At 39.6% G+C, this 16,870-nt stretch overlaps 2 protein-coding genes across 2 annotated transcripts in view; one reads left to right on the top strand and one right to left on the bottom strand.

Annotated features, from left to right (window-relative positions):
- Window positions 1-13,265, bottom strand: part of LOC113233211 (protein crumbs-like) — a 32,873-nt gene extending 19,608 nt beyond the window's left edge. The window contains exon 1 of the mRNA XM_026468249.1: window positions 13,214-13,265. Coding sequence (XP_026324034.1) covers window positions 13,214-13,265 — 52 coding nt within the window. The remainder of the gene's footprint in view (window positions 1-13,213) is intronic.
- Window positions 13,266-13,933: 668 nt separating this feature from the next.
- LOC113232892 (ubiquitin carboxyl-terminal hydrolase MINDY-3 homolog) lies at window positions 13,934-16,432 on the top strand. Its single transcript, XM_026467777.1, has 2 exons — window positions 13,934-14,094; window positions 14,223-16,432. The coding sequence occupies exon 2, from the start codon at window positions 14,252-14,254 to the stop codon at window positions 15,650-15,652; it is 1,401 nt and encodes a 466-aa protein (XP_026323562.1). The 5' UTR covers window positions 13,934-14,094; window positions 14,223-14,251; the 3' UTR covers window positions 15,653-16,432.
- The last annotated feature ends 438 nt before the right edge of the window (window positions 16,433-16,870 follow it).

Below are 16,870 nucleotides of genomic sequence, written 5' to 3'. Positions count from 1 at the left end.
CAGCAAAGCATCAACATTCATGCGCTCATTTATCCCCACGTACGGATTTATTATATTGAAATACAAGTAGTAAATAACTAACGAAGAATCTAATACATTATTATGTAATCAATTCACCGGCGGCTGCAGTGTGAAATTATTAATTACTTACTGTTACGGCATTCACTTTTACCCGTTGGTGATAACGGAAGCGAACGCTTTTTGAATGTAGCAACCCCGTTACGCGGATGTAGTACATTCTTGGGTAAGGGTAATGTTTCACTTTTTATGGGGTTACTTCACAGGTGCCATAAAGATAATAGCGTTTAAAATTATTTTTAGCGTTTCATTCATTTTTTAACAACAGTATAGTTTTTGGATTCGGGGCTAGGAAATTTGCTACCGCTGGGCACCTACCAATTTGCTAGTATCGATGCCTACCCAGGTACACGGTGCCGTGTAAAAGTGATCCAGCCAAAACAATTGATATGGAAATGGGGTCCAGTTTAGTACAACGAACAAGTGGGTCCGTCGGCTTTGTCGACAAAGGAATCGAAATGGATAAACTAATTTTTATTAAAAAAAGGAACCGACTTCAAATTTACTTATATGTTACATACAAACTGAAATTAAAACAGAAAATGCGCAAAACCGGATTGATCCCCTGGTTTGCCACCCTCAGAGGTGGAATGTTTTGTACAAAAATGCAAATGGGACCAATACTGAGGTACCCTCTTTGCAACAAAAAAGGAGAATCATCAAAATCGGTTCACAAATCTGGCCGGAGTAAGCGCGGAACGTGTACATAGAAAAATAAAATACAGTCAAATTAAGAACCTCCGTTCGTTCCGTTTTTGTGTCGGTTATAAATGGAATGGAAATGAAGTGGGTGCCAATTTTAACTAAAGTCCCTTGAAATTTATCCACACGAATTATAACAATTTTGATAAAAGTTATAACAATAATGATAATGTCGTACAGTATCATAACAATTAGTAGGTATACGTTTAAAAGGCTACGACTGTTTTTTTCTCTACGCGTAATATACAATAATTTAGATTATCTAAAATGTACATTAAGAAAAAGACGGATGGTTGCAATTGCTTACTGCCAACCAAAATCTTGAGCCTCTTAGACGCGAAATACATTTTGTGTTGTAGACGGAAGGCCGCATATTCCTCGAAATTTTTCGGTATAGTAAGTAACGTACAGTTAGAGCGGCGGCGCCCATGTTTCCAGAACGTCGTCTATCAATGCCTACAATTACTCGTAGCAATTGGAACTTTGTCGCCAGGCCGCCGATCTCATCGGTTGGGAGATAATTGTAACGGCTCTCCAGGCGATCGGGTGGCGAGAGCCGCTAACTCTACAGAGCGCTCTTTAGCTACCAGGCGGCGCCGCCGCTGCAGGGCTCTAACCTAGTTACTGTACCAAGATTCTCTCGCCGCCCCTCCGCCCCGCCCCCGGCTCTGTGCTATTATTCTAGCCTAATCCGATAATGTATCGCGAAGACTTTCATAGTGTTATCCCGATAAGAAATCTGGTACACTGTGACTATTATTGTCAACCTCAAACCCATGTTACAGTTAGTAAACATGCTGCGAAAATGTCCCTTTAAACTAAATTTCAGACACCTACTTCCCATTCCAATATACGTACCCAAAAGTAACCAACTAACACGCGTTACGAATGCAAAGCATAAACAAACAAAAGGTAATTTAATTGTTGTATGCAAAACATTGTTGGTCAAATAGTGGGTGGCCACGGACAGCTCAAGTTTCAGTGTGGGTGTCGGGAAACTACAGATTTCGTAATTTAATAATCATAGGATTATTTACAATTGTTTGGTTGCATACATCACAGCGCAAGAGCTCTTTAACATTTCGCTGTGGCGAATCGGATTAGCGAATGTGCACGTTCGTGCGAGAGCCTAATTGAGTTACGATCGATTCGTCACGAGACACGAACCCATACTCGCGCACGCAACGCGAAATAGCTCACTCAATAGACAACTCTCGCTCCCGCGAGCTGCAAGGAATCCTTTAAGAGCTTGCATCAAATACAGCCGCAGATGTCAAACATAAAAAGACACGTCTTAGCTTAGAGGATGGAAAAAATAAGTCGAAGTCACGTCTTCAATCACAGTCAGTCTTTAGCGCAGTCATTTCGTATGCGCCATTTGAAAAATGGCGCATACGAAAATGGCTGCGCTCTTTTCCGTTACGTGACAGCCATTCAGAGTCCGCTTCGGTTTCTTATATTGTTTGATACATTTAAAAAAACTTAAATTAGTAAAAAGTCTCTTTCATAGTTTCACAGAGAAACAAGCAGATTTCAATTAAGTTATATATTGAATGCAGTAACCGTGTAATCTGTATAACAATATTAGGTTTAGGCTACGCCACTGTCCTCCGAGACGGTACATGGTGGGCCCCCGCCAGCTGCCACGTTACAAAACATCCTCTAGTGTGCGGCGATAAGACGCGCCGGATTGTTGCCGGCAAAACAATGGGTCGTCACGTCACCACACGTACGTGAGAGGTCCCCGTGCCGCCGCCTCGGCGACCTCCACTGTCGGCGTGGTCATGCACCGTCGGTAACGAGTTTTTGCCTAACTAACATTGTTCTTCAAAAGAATACTTTGCGGTCATCAATCTACGTTTTATGACAAACACGCTAACATATCTCCTCGCCACCAACCCTGAATGCGACTTGTTTGCGGATGGATGGACACTGTTATTGTTAAGATGCCTACGCTATTGTGAAGGCGATGCTTGAATGGTACTTAATCTTGTTGTGTTTATTAAGTTGTTGTGTTAGTAATGTATCTTTAATTATTGTAATTGGTGTGTCCGTTATAATTAAAGTAAAATAAATAAATAAAACATAATTTAAATATTGATATTACATACACATACAGTTTAAATATATTCACGAGTCCTATTTGGCAGCTAGATATCATAACAAGACGCGCGCAGCATAGCAGCGCGATGACGTCAGCGCAAGCGAAGGTGCGCGGTGACTCACATGGTCTTACCCTCCCGGAAACCACCGTAAGGACCCGCTAAGTTCCAGGGATGACTCAGATGAGAGTTTGAAACGGCTTTAGTGTTGATTTTACTGTAAAAATTATTGTCACTGTTTAATTGAATTTATAGTATTGTTAGGACTTTCGCGTACAAACTTTTGGTAGGTATGTTTCGGAGTGTCAAATCATACTAATCATAAATAATTGCATAGAAAAAAGCACGTAATGAACGGAAACCTCGTGCGCTTATACAATTTCCATGCGGTCGTGTGAGATTTTCTGTGATGATTGTAATGAGACAAGTTTATTGAAAATGCGCCGGTGCGTCGGCGTCGGCGGCAAGATCGCGATTTTCTTTGTGTCACAGCCCAGCGGCAGGAAACGAAGCTTCTATTATAACGGTAGCGGCAGTGCCGTTGGGACAATGGCCTTGCAGAACATCACTCGCGTACCAAAACAACTTACACTGCGATAAATAACCTTCAGTTCCATTTGCTACATAGAATACACACACATCCATTCCATCTATCATCGCAGGCCGAGTCTCGGCTGCCGACCAACCAATCTCACTCCTATTCGCTGTTGAATAGGAGACGCGCTGCGATGAATCGTATTACTAGTGCGTACCAAAAAAAGAAAGTAAATAAACCATGGTTCAGCGTCACATAAAGTGTAAAATCTTCGTCAATTCGTCGACCCCGCACAGACATACATAAAGGTACTATTGTAACTAAGACAATTAACCTGTGAACGTGAGTTATTAGCTGCAGATGAAGTTGTTGATAACGGCGATACATGTGCATACCGTGATGGGTAAGTTACCCTGGGTTAATAGCCGAGAGTCACCTCGCTGACACGACGACGTTCCAGGAATGACAATTATGTGTATATAGATTTTTGAGGCTATGCAAACATCGACTAAAGAGAAAAGCTAAATTTTAGCCCTTGTTAACCGAACGGAATTAGTACAGCTGAATAATGGCCAAAATTGCACAAATTACGAAAATAGTAACTCCAATCATCTTGAATTTTCGCACAAAGCAGCTCGGCATCGACGTCGGCGTCAACGGCAGTGGCGCGGTGAACGACGTCAGGTCGTCACGAGCACTGTACGCGCGCCGTGATTAATCAAACGAAATCGACTTGATCCAGCCATGGAATATCGCAGAGTGGAGCCAGATGCGGGTTAATTGCTAACTTGGCTGGTCACGTATTGCCATTTTAAACGGTGTTGATTGCCGCTTTCTGTAATTTTGGTAAAAGTAATGGCTGATATACTTATTTCGAAGCAATTTTTGAACAAACTCTAATGATCGTAAAGTAACGCAGCGATCTGAGCGTCATACACAAAAAACGGTCGAATCGCGCACGCAAACTGTTGCTCTGACAAAACATTTGGGGACGGCGTGTGCTTATCAGTCTGTGGCTTATTGTGTCCGTGAACTCGTCACGCTTTCCAATTCCATGTCGATTGACAATTCTAAGTACCCGAAACATTCGCTCTAATCGAGTGCAGAGACCGTTTTAAAATGTAATCGATGCTAATTTGTGCCGATGACGCGGCGGCGGGGCGGCAGTCAGCCGGCCGCCGGCCGCCAGCCAAGTTAAATAAATTGTTTGCCGAGTGTTAATGCGATTATATCATTAACTAATAGTCTGCCCTTCAGTTCGTATTGTGTGGTGAATTTAATGACATTCAATTCGTTTCAAATGTTCTTGCATCGTAATAGCGGGTTTGGTAAGCTGTGATAAAAACAACCGATCATGTATCGAGGAAAATTCAGTTTTGACTAATACTGAATTCTTAAATATTTAGATAACGCGTTGTTCATTAGGTACCTTACAATGCTCATAAAGAAACATTACTTTGCTCCTAAAAAAAATTTCGCCTTCATCGACAACTCGTCGTCACTATTGTCAGACAAATATTTGAAAAAAACTATAACTTCTAAAATCTCTCAAGCAATGAATATCGTCAGAGCTCACACGACTTTTTGCGGTGTTACCTTATCGTGTGACGCCACATGAAGCCGCTCCGTTACAATCGTGACTTTCCCAGAATACGAACACATACTGCCATTAAGACGATTCCACTTGTTAAATATCTTTAAGTGCCGTGACGCTAACGCCTTTTAAAACTGTTTCCATGTAAAAAGTCACTTAAAGAAACCTTGGCGTATATTATAATATGCAGTCGTAACTTTTTGTAAGTGTTTGCATGTTCAAGAAGGAACGGCAGAACATATTACGTCTCCTTATCTTTTACGGCTCTCGTGAGGCGGTTGAACGATTTTGCATCATCAAGCAGCGAGTATTGAAACCGGCTTATCGCAAAAGGGTCAGGCCTTAGTGCCTCCCTCCGTTTGACGAGTTAGACACTGCGGCTGTGAACATTGTTAGAGAACTACCCAGTTCAAAGGCAGCGTTACGCAATTATACGCGGCTGGACCGCTGAACAGCATTTTGAACACGCGTCTAATCTAGGTTATTTTAAGATTTTGTCTAAGTTGCACTACTACATTTAATACCCAGTAAGTGTAGACGTGACAAGGTATGCGTATCTTAGTTAGCATACTTAATTTTCGTGCGTGCTTTTTGCTACTAAAGCTGAACTGCACATACACACATCAAAAAAAGTTTGCGATCAATAGCATAAGCTCCTATAATTCTTTAAATTTAACTTTATCAAGAAAAAATCTATGTTGTATGCTTTCTTTAAATAGGAATACCCTGTTTGAAATTAAAATATAAAACTATTTTTTATTATTTATTTTAAAAAATTGAGCCATTAATCATAATGTAATAGTGATAGAAATTTCATAGAAAGAAAAAGACTGTTTAATTAAACTTAAACAACAATTTATTATTAAAAGGTGTGAATTCAATATAAAATAACTCCTCCCCTGGCTCGAATACTTGCGAAGATCCTCCTGGGCATGCTGAGGATCATGTTATCCAGCATTTCCTGGGGTAACCTATCCCATTCTTCAATAGCGGCTTCCCTGAGCTCTGGAACTGTCTGGGGACGTGGCTCACGGTTCCATACTGCTCGTTTAAGAGCATCCCACGCGTGCTCTATTGGGTTTAAGTCGGGCGAGCCGGCAGGCCAGTCTAATCGTGTGATATCGTATTCTTGAAGAGCAGCATTGACTCGTTGAGCTCGATGTGCGGGCGCATTATCATCGACCAGTACAAATTGGTGCCCATGGTTTACTCGGAATGGTCTGACGATATCATCAATAGCAACTGCTTTGTACATGTCTGCTGTCATGAAGCCCCGATACGGGATCAAAGGCGTTCTAGCTCCAATCATAATGCCACCCCAAAAGGACACCGATTTTCCGCCTTGCTGAACTGTTCCAGTGGCAGTTCTTTGTCTTTCACGGTCGCCTGGTCTTCTCCAGACACGGACACGTCGGTTATCTGGATGAGTGCTGATTCGGGATTCGTCAACGAAGAGACAGTTTTGCCAAATGTTTTCGTCCTCACCTTCTTCATTTTGCCGAAGTCTAGCCCACTGCAATCTTCGTTGTTGACGTTGCCGGGAATTGAGCGGAGCTCGCCAAGACCTCCGTGCTCGTAATCCAGCCTGGTGCAAGCAATTGCGAACGGTCTGCGTGCTAACTTCAAGCCCAGAGGCGGCCCTGACTTCTGCTTTTATTTTAGTGGCGTTGATTGTTGGATCACGGGCTGCCAGCAATCTAATATAGCGCTTTTGGGCAGCTGTCAAAACAGTTGGGCGACCGCTGCGGGGTCGGTCAGCTAAATTCGCCATTCCGTGATACCTCTGCAACGTAGCCACGACACAGGATTGGGATATAGCAAGTCTGCGTGCTATTACTCTCGTGGTGTATCCTTCTTCCCTCAAAGTTACTATTCTAGCTCGTAAAACCTCTGATAATCCTCTTGGCATTTTTTCAATCACAACTTTCCGCGAAAAATATCTTGAATCGCTTATAATTGACTAAATCAGATTTCTGAATGAGCGTAAGCTAGGACTGAAAGCCTTTTTATATGAAAAAACAATTGAACGGGGTCATTGTTTTATGTTCTAATTTATTTTTAAATAAAGAATCTAAAAAGAAGAAAAAATCATAATATAATCTACAGTAACAAAAAAGATTTCAGTTTTTCGAAGTGATCGCAAACTTTTTTTGATGTGTGTATATGTACTTTCCGCATACACTTTTCCCTTTATTCTGAAGTATAACATCTGGTACCATTGGACATTGGCGGGAGACGCGACTAAACCTAGTTGCGTTTGCCCCCACTTGTAAACCGCCGCCCGGCTAGGCGCAGTTGCACAACGGATAAACCGGCATTGTTTTGCAGCTCAAGCCCCAGTTCGGCCAACTTTCGTTTGCCTACACAAGAATAAATAGACTCATTTATATTGCTCAATAATTAACACAATAACGATATTTCGTGAAGCGTAATTTTATGACCGGGTGAAAACTATGGGAAACTGTTAAAAAAAGACCAGGCACAGCTCTGAGACTCCTCCTTGCGTGGTCCATCTGTCCCGAATAGGAGTTGGAGAACAAACACGACAACTGACATTCACATCAACTGGCCAGCTTATGGCTGATTGCGACCTAAACTAATTAATGATGGTGTTGAAATGTGTTACGAGCGCAGGCCTAGGTTCGACGCTCGCTCAGTGTCGTATTACACGATAGAAAAACTATACAAAAATAATAACCTGGTGTTTGCATGCATGAAAATGCATTCAGGAAAATGGCTTTGAAAGTACATAACGGTACAGTACGTCAGTGATGGGAATGCGCCAGCACTCGCCAATGTTCTTTATCGTTACATCGCGTTTCAGAGCCGTTGTTGTACAAGTTTATCGTGAAACGGCCCGGGTTATTTCTACAGCCGCATATCAACAATCTTAACTTTGAACCGTGCGAGCATGAAAGCAAAATCTCTTTCGCCTGCTACTTGTTACGGTAGTGTCTCAAAAGGAACGCCGTCAGATCGCTCCCGAACATGGCGTTATTATTTAAATTTGAGGGTTACAACAGCCATTGATAAAAGACGGAAAATAGCATAAAAGAAAATAATCGACACTATTTTATTTTACTATTGTTAGAACACAATAACTAACCTAGAGTAAATCCGGACCCCAAAACCTGTATCATCAATTATTATTATTTTAAATAAGTAATCTTTTGAAAAATAAATATAAGTCAAATAAGTTTCAATTTTCATCACTTTTATCACTTTCCGCAGGTGGTTCCGCATTGACAATGTTTACTTAAGAGTACCTAGATCAAAAGTGTGATTTTGGCCGTATCGCGTGAGACATGAAACTTTGGCTAAAAAAATCGGGACGTCTCACGCAGAATGTCTGGTAACGCGGCTCCAAAGTAACTTAGTATATATTATCAAATTTTAGTATATTTCTATATTTGAAATTTCGATGCAAAAATATTTTTTAAACGAAAAAGAAGTAATTCCACAGCACGGACATGACTCCATCCATCATGATCGCAATCCACTTGAACAAAATTCGATTTACAACAGGCAGTTGTAAATAGTTTCCGGTCTCTTTTTGGGCGTTAATGAGTTTTAAGCTTTTTAATGTCAAAAGCTGAGCCGTTTGTCCATCTCCGGGAGAGATTTATAATGTCGTTGACAAAATAGAGGGCCTCTAGAAGGAACAGTATCTCCGGTGTAGCAATGTGGCCGAACACGGGATTTGTAAATTTAGGTCTCCTATGTTAATAGAACCGCTGCTTTCGAGGAGATCTTCCACCTCTCTCCGAATGTTTCTATATTGTGTTATAGGTAGATATAGACCCCTTATGTTAAAGTTACAACTCTGCGGCAGCTGAAGACGATGTTTGTCATGTCAGTCTACGGCGAATGGCGGCGGCAGCGGCGGAGGTCGAGCTTGGAAGGCGTGGTGGACGTGACGCGTCGCTGCGGCTACGATGAAGTGACCCACGTTCCCCACGACGTTGCTAGTACGTGTACTTACAGTCGTGCCCAGATTTTATACTCTTGCACTGCAATATACGCATCTCCTCAAGTTGGCGAAAATTGCTTTTTACTCAAATTTCACGATCATCTCCAACCCAGTATACGTAAAGACAGCTGTGAAAGAGCTATCAGCTGTTCTAACAACATGTTAATGTTGGACGACTACTTTCTCACATAAGACGTCTTGGTCATCATGACACGTGCAATGCACTTATTATTTTTAATCATATATTATTTATTATACGGCAGGGCGTGGTGGACGCGCGTGTGTACAGTGCACCTGGCGCATTCCCGCACATAACGACACGTAGAGTTACAGCCTTTAAAGGAATGAATTTTTGCCTACAAAGGCCTACAGGCTACTTCGTATTACAATTCAAGAAGTTCAAGTTCTTTTACCCTAAATAATTGGTATAAAGTATCATAATTCCTAATCCATCTATATTGTATGTTGTCAGATTCATAATTTTGTACCAAAAAATGCATACATTGTTACTTTGATGAGCGCCGTAAAATTTAGCTTCATTAGAATGACAGGTCGGCAAAATTAGCACGGTACGATGTACACTTGACAAAAGAGAATTACGTATTTAGTTTATCACTTGTTATTATTATTTTTATTTATTTCTTTATATTCAGGTTGTAAAGGCCCATAAATACTCACCTTATAGATAGACTAACATACATAATAATATAATAAAACGGTAACGACTAATAATTATTTACACGTTACACATTGAGTTTGTTCAGCCGCCATTTCTGCCGCCCACCAGTAACGTAGCATTACTGTGTTCCGGTTTTGGAGGGTGCTGGTGAAATTACAAGCACATGGGACTTGTCAACTTATATCTCAGGGTGACGGACGCAGTGGCAATGCGCCTCAGATCTTTGCCATTTAAAGCTCTGAGTGACACTGCAACTGTTATGGACAGGCGTGTAGCTTACCATCAGGCGCAGGACTTGTTCGTCCCGTAATTTATTACAAAAAAATTAAAAAAAACGTATTGTCTGCGACGTGACGCAACTTGAGTGTCCGGTAGCCGGCCTCGGAAGCGTCATCGGTACGACACCCTTCGGCCAAAACTCATCCTTCATAAAGGTTGACAGATGTTGATTTGGTACTCTCAACACAAATGTGTACCAATATATGTACTATTATTCAGGCATGCTTTGTTACATCAATGGGAGATCGTGTTGGTGCCTCAGAGGATGGAAAAAATAAATAGTCTAAGGTTGGGACACTGGGTCATAAACTTTGACATGTGTCAGTTTAATCGAGGTAAATTTTATTATTAACGAGTAAAATTTGAAATCCAAATCCAATGCACAGAATGCTTTACGAAAGACATTGATTTTGTGGGAAGCATTCACTTCCATTCTTATTATTTTTAAGACGACAAAGCTTCCATTAAACGGATATCCCAATTTATTCACTAGATTAATCAACTCAACACCATTTAGTTACTTTAAAGTATCTTTGTTAAAGATATAAATGTGCTTTGGAATATATGCAGCTGTCGCCATTTATACAGTAAATGGAACTAGAAGAAAGTGACCAACATAACTTAGAGAAACAAAGCAGCTTTCCACAAGAGCATCACAGCATGCACTATACTCGACAATCAACACTTTGTGCTCTCATGAGCGCTTTCATTTAATTTCGCCAAACTCAGTTTCACTCCAAGCATTTACTTTGAACTATTCTAAGCACACGATAATGTATGAAGATTTTAACTGCTTAGCTATTTTATGGTCATTGTTAAGTTTATTGAATGTCACGATGTTTTACTACCACCTAGTTTGCCTTAATCCACTAGCTTGTGATAAATTATTATTAACAAAGATCGAACACTTACGGCTTTCTCTTCGTGTTTGTTGTAGATCTTTGTTTTTGGTTTTTAGCGTTTTTTTGCCGTAGCACCATCTGTGGGAAATTTATTTCTTCACTCACCTTTACAGCTCCCAACGTTGGCTATAGATGTAGCTTTAATCATTGTCATTTTTAAGTTTATTGGATGTCACGATGTTTATTTCTTCTTTCTCACAATAGATGGCGCTACGACAAAAAGTCGTTAAAAACCAAAAATAAAGATCTACAACAAACACATAGAAAAATTTGTATGGTCTGCTGGTTCATTCTTTTGTGGCTTAATTGGCAGAGCATCTTGCCTGAGGGTGCTGGTCAGAATCCAGGCGGACCAAAATAATTTTTCTTAGTGTTTCAATCTTTGTTATTTACAATAATTATTTTAAGATCATTTATTTTCTTTTTATTGCAATGGTTTTGAAGACGGAATAAAAGTAATAGTATTTTGTTGTTTTATTAATGCTCTATTTCTTGTATTGTGGGTACATTCAATAATTTTTAATAAACATTTACACACATACATAAATCTCTTACTCCTCTCATACTCCTTAGTATTGCTTGGAACAACTTGCTATTAGCAAAGGGGCCTATTTGTTGTCACATGTTTGTATTTTGTTTTTGAAGGTATTTATTTTAACTACTTGCAGTAATCTAAGTATGTGTTATGATGTGAGACTCTCTTCATTCACTTTCACAAGTGGTTACTATTGAAAAAGAGCTGATGTTATAGTGAAAGAATTATGGTATAAACTAGCCTCCTTCACAAATTGTCACCATTTATAAGTACATTTATGACATTCTTGGTTAGCGCAACAAAAATATGGACATATAAGTACCTACATGATTTGATATCTTAAAACATATTTTTACATGTTTATAGATCAAGTAAAATACTCATCAATAAAAAGAACAGTGTGCAAGACACAGCTGTATTTATTATGGACACCGTATGACAGGGTCTGTGTCGTCCTATAAGATTGCAACAAAGAATTTGGTTGTTTCACTAAGAATCACATCATAAATTCAAGATCCAGAGAAAAATGAAATATATATATATGTGTGTGTGTATATATATATATATAATAATAATAAAGGCATGCGAGGTGCAGAGGCTACTCCTCCACACTTACCTTGAGGTTGGCCATGTGAGCTTGTTCTAGCTATAGTAGTCTGCAAGAACCTTAGCAAAAAGAGTGATTCTTGCCAAATAACATTCAAATATCAGTGATGCCAACTGCATATGCACCAGTAACCACTAACGATAACTGGTTCAAACCGGTAAGGCTAGGTGGTGGGTAGCTAGTTATCGATGTAGATATCACAGTTGAATAATATTAATAGGGTTTAAAAGGATTCAGGAATTTAATTTATGTTCAAAAATACCTTCTCAAAAATATGAATAAAATTTACAGGTAAGTACATTTTGGCCGCCACTCGATTAAATATGGAACTATATGTACAGGTTATGCTGGTATAGATGTAATCTGACCCACCTAATGTAGCTAAGTTGATTTGTGCCCAAACCAATGATAATGAATAAAAAATATGTCACAAAAAGGAGTGGGAACAAAAATGTTTATGATAGTAAATTATAGCAAACAAAGACTTGGTGGAACAACCACTACTATGAGTGAACACTTATGAATATTTGATGAAGTTCAAGAACAGGACTATACATTTTATGAGAAAATTAGCACACATTGGCACACCTGTGAAACCATAGCAACCAATTGGTAAACTTAAGACAATGACTAATATAGTAAAAACCACATTTAGCAGACACATTGCTTCAAAAGTACTGGCACTACAGATGATGTTGAAATCAATTAATGACTCTGTTCAGATGCTATAATATATGTTTATCAATAATTAAATCGCTTTTCATGAGGCTAAGGCATTCCACTGAGCTAAATGATCTACAACAGATTTTAGCTAAGCACACCATAAAGAAACAATAAGCAATTTTTTAAGATATTTTTTATCTGAGCAAAATGAAATGCCGAGTTTGTACACTTTGCATGTATCACAAACAGTACCTATATGAAATACTAATAAAATGGGCATCAAAGTTTTTAATTTTGTTATACAGTTGAGCAAAAATAGAAGTTAAAATAACTAGCAGCAGTGGGTTTTAGTCCAATATGCAGACGTCGAAAGTAACACAGCTCGGTGTCGGTCAGAGGTATGAATCACGCCGCGGCTGCTGCCTTCATTATTCCTTGACAACAATCTCATTTGCTTTGGTGCCTAACCTTTACTTCGTAAGCCTTTATTCAATTCTCATCAAAATGGTGAGCGCATTTAACTTCACTCGTCAATGCGACATGAAAAATGACGGTGTAAGCACCTACCTGCGATTTTGAGCCCAGCGCGTCGCCTCCAAACGGCTACGGCCACCTTCATTATGTCGAAATACTCAACAAAACAAAAATAAATTATCACCAACGCCAAAGCAAGATAACAAGTTTGTCAACACATATTTCACTACGCGAACTCTACGTTTCACTAATTAAATTAAGTTAAATTATACGAAAAACACAAATATAAATTACAAAATTAAAGTTTGAAACGAAACATCACCAAAGGACGTACATGATTGACTGACGTTTCGTGACGGTTATTTGACATTTCAGCAACAACAATTTTACTCGTCAGGCTTACCATAATAAAATCAGTTTTTTACCATTGTCAATTTTTTTTCATAAAATTTAATAAATTGTAAACATAAATACAAAGTAGTTGTGAATATAAAACAATATTCTATTTATTAGAATAATGTGAACTGACTTCATTTGTTACAAACGCCCAAACCCTTTACAAACATAGTTATAATTTCATTGGACACTTCATTACACGCAATTACTACCTGAATTAATGAGTACTTAAATAAAATTTTACGTATATACAACAAGAATTCTAAGAAACAATAACATTTTTAAAGCTACATAATGAAAATAATATTCTCCTTTGTATTTCGTTCCCTGAATCGAACAAAAGAAAAATATTTTTTACTATTAGTTTGCGTAAAACTAAGCGAAAAATGTTGCTATTTTTCTTAAAAAATGGCAGCCTTTATGTCGTAAGCTTTTCTTTTCTAATGATGAAAAGTTTTTATTACCGGTTTATGGATGATTTATAATGTTAATTGAGACGATTCCAATGATTAATCAGTTTCGCAATAAGGTTGAACGATAATCAAATATCAGGAATCGGTATGAGCCTCATTATTGTGGTGAGTACTACGTGGTTGCATTCTTTTTGTAACACTAGCTGCGATGCTACGAATGACTGTCCGTAACGCAATGCAACTCATCGTCCCAACTGCTCTTGCAGATATTTGTATCGTTGTTTAATTTTTAGGTAGTGTAGACCTCGTGGTGCTTGTGCAAATGTTGAACGGATTGAGCGAAGACGAGAGCAGTAACTCCCATAGAACAGTAGAGGACAAGGACAGAATGAGCGGAGGAGGTGGCGCGGGTGGACCAACCGCAAGCAGCGCAGGTCTCGCGGCGTGGGAGCGGGAGCTAGCGCACACTCGACGACTGCTCTGGGGTGATCACGTCAAGGACGACGTGTTTCGGCGCTGGGCGCAAGGATTCACTTTTAGCGAGAATGAACCAAGTGCTCTCATACAGCAGGAAGGCGGTCCCTGCGCTGCTATTGCCCCAGTGCAAGCTTTCCTATTGAGGATACTCTTGTCTGAGGCACCTGGTCACAGCTTCCGTGACCTCACCTCAGAGAAATGTAACTCACTTCTAGTTAGGGCTGTGTGTACCATACTAAGCCAGTGTTTAGCTCCTAAGTACAATGTAGCTGTGTACTGCAAGCACGAATCTGAAGCGGAGACTAGTAACACTAACAGCATTAGTGCGGATGAACAGTCAAGTGATACCATTGAGCTATTTCATCGGCGGATTGAGGTGCATTCATTTCAGTCATTAACTGAAGTGGAATCTTTCTACACAAGAAACATTCGTATATTGAAGGACAAGTACGGTGTTCTTCTACTTTTGTATAGTGTCATTCTCAGCAAAGGAGTTACTACTGTAGAGATGGAGTTATCAGAGCTGTCAGACCCTCTTATACACTCTACTTATGGTTATGGTTCCCAGGGACTTATAAACCTCATGCTTACTGGCAGAGCTGTAGCACATGTTTGGGACCATGACCAGGTTGTGGGAGGTTTGCGGTTGCGAGGAATTGAGAGGCAGAATGACATTGGATTTCTTACAATAATGGAACACATGCAATACTGTACAGTAGGTTCCTTCTACAAGAATCCTAAACATGCTGTGTGGGTCTTAGCATCAGAGACCCATCTTACAGTGCTGTTCTCTTTGGAGCGGCGTCTTGCAGCACCTGAAACAGCCGGAGAATCAGCTGAACGCATCTTCCGGTCATTTGACCCTGAAGGGAATAATTTTATACCATCTGCAGCATTACAGGATGTCTTATGTGCTGCTGATTTAGTGAGTGAACCAGAATATGTTGAACTAATGCGACGCAAGCTTGACTCTGAAAATCTGGGTATCATCCTGCTAAGTGCATTCATGGACGAATTCTTCCCTGGCTGTGAACGAGGAGCACCTGATACTTTCACGCTATACCACTACAATGGATTGCCGAGGAGTAACCCCGGCGGGCGGGTAGTGTATCGAACGGGGCGAGCCGCGCTGCTGGAGTGCCCCCTACGCGCTTCGAGCACTGACCCTATGCTCACATGCCTGCAGACGAAGTGGCCCAGTATTGATGTTGTGTGGGATGATGGTCATTCCCCTTCACTCAACTAGCACCCTACACTGTGCTGTTTGTGTATTGTGACTGTGACATGAATCTAACTATTAATGTCGCTGAAAATTCCATTATTTTATTGTATTAACTTATGTGTAAAATTTGTATCGAATAATGTTGAGGCTCAGTGAAGGTCCTTGCACTGATATGGGCAGCTATTTTGTGAAACCGCCACAAATGGGGTATACTGTCGCTGGCCTGTGAGTTTTTTGCAGCCCATTATTCACTGGATGATAATATACACTTAAATTACTTGACTATGCTAGATTTAATTTGTCTTACTACTATTTCATATGAAAAGCCATATGCTTCAGCTGGAGATGATTAATTTTAATCTCTGCAATGTGTTGTGACTATAAGTTTAGCTCCAAGCTGTGAAGAGTGATCTGTTAATGTAAGCAATAAGTTGGTGTCCCATGCCTCACATCGTAGATATGAGGCTGCGGCGCAACCCAGGATGTGATTGATTTTCCTTTGTTTACTATTAGTATTTATTTGTGTAAATACCAAAGTGCTCTGCTCACCACACTGCGCCTTGGCTATGGCTGAGTACGCGAAATGTGCCTTGGTGCAGGAACAGGTGCCTACAACACCAAACTCCACGCTTGCAATGTCACTGTTGGGAAAGCATTGATTTATCTCCTGCATATTATCAAACTTCAATATTAACAATTCCAACATCACAGGACTGAAATACAATAAATTATGTTTCCTTAGGCATTAGGACATTTTTCCAAAATAGATATCGGAATGCCTATAGCCAATGGCTATTTACCAACTACATTTTTAATTAATTGAAAAAAAGGAAATTATACAAAGAAAAGTTTAGAATATACTATTAAACTTAATATAAATTGTAAATAATATATGAATAGAGTAATGATGTAAAAAAATTTACTGTGAATGCTCAGAAACTCGTGCAAGCTAGTGCTAAGTGAAGGATTTAGTCACATTATAGCAACCTTCTGGAATATGTACAGCATTACAATTCGGTGTAATCTAAGTACACTACATAACATGTAAAATGTGCATATTTTATGACCTACATTCACAGATACTTTTTTTTAACCAACAACAATTCTGAAGAATTTATACATTGCCCATTTTACCTTTAGATTAGAACATTCATTTGTTTATCTCAGCCAAACCAGTGTCTGCAAGGACTATGAAAATAATAATTGTTTTGAATTTAGTGTGACGTTTGTAACTTGGCAAGC

The sequence above is a fragment of the Hyposmocoma kahamanoa genome, unplaced genomic scaffold (assembly GCF_003589595.1).
Source record: "Hyposmocoma kahamanoa isolate Upper Pololo Valley unplaced genomic scaffold, ASM358959v1 78, whole genome shotgun sequence".
Classification (NCBI taxonomy): Eukaryota; Metazoa; Arthropoda; class Insecta; order Lepidoptera; family Cosmopterigidae; genus Hyposmocoma; species Hyposmocoma kahamanoa.
Note: the sequence above shows the minus strand (reverse complement) of the source record. Positions and strands in the feature narration are given on the sequence as shown.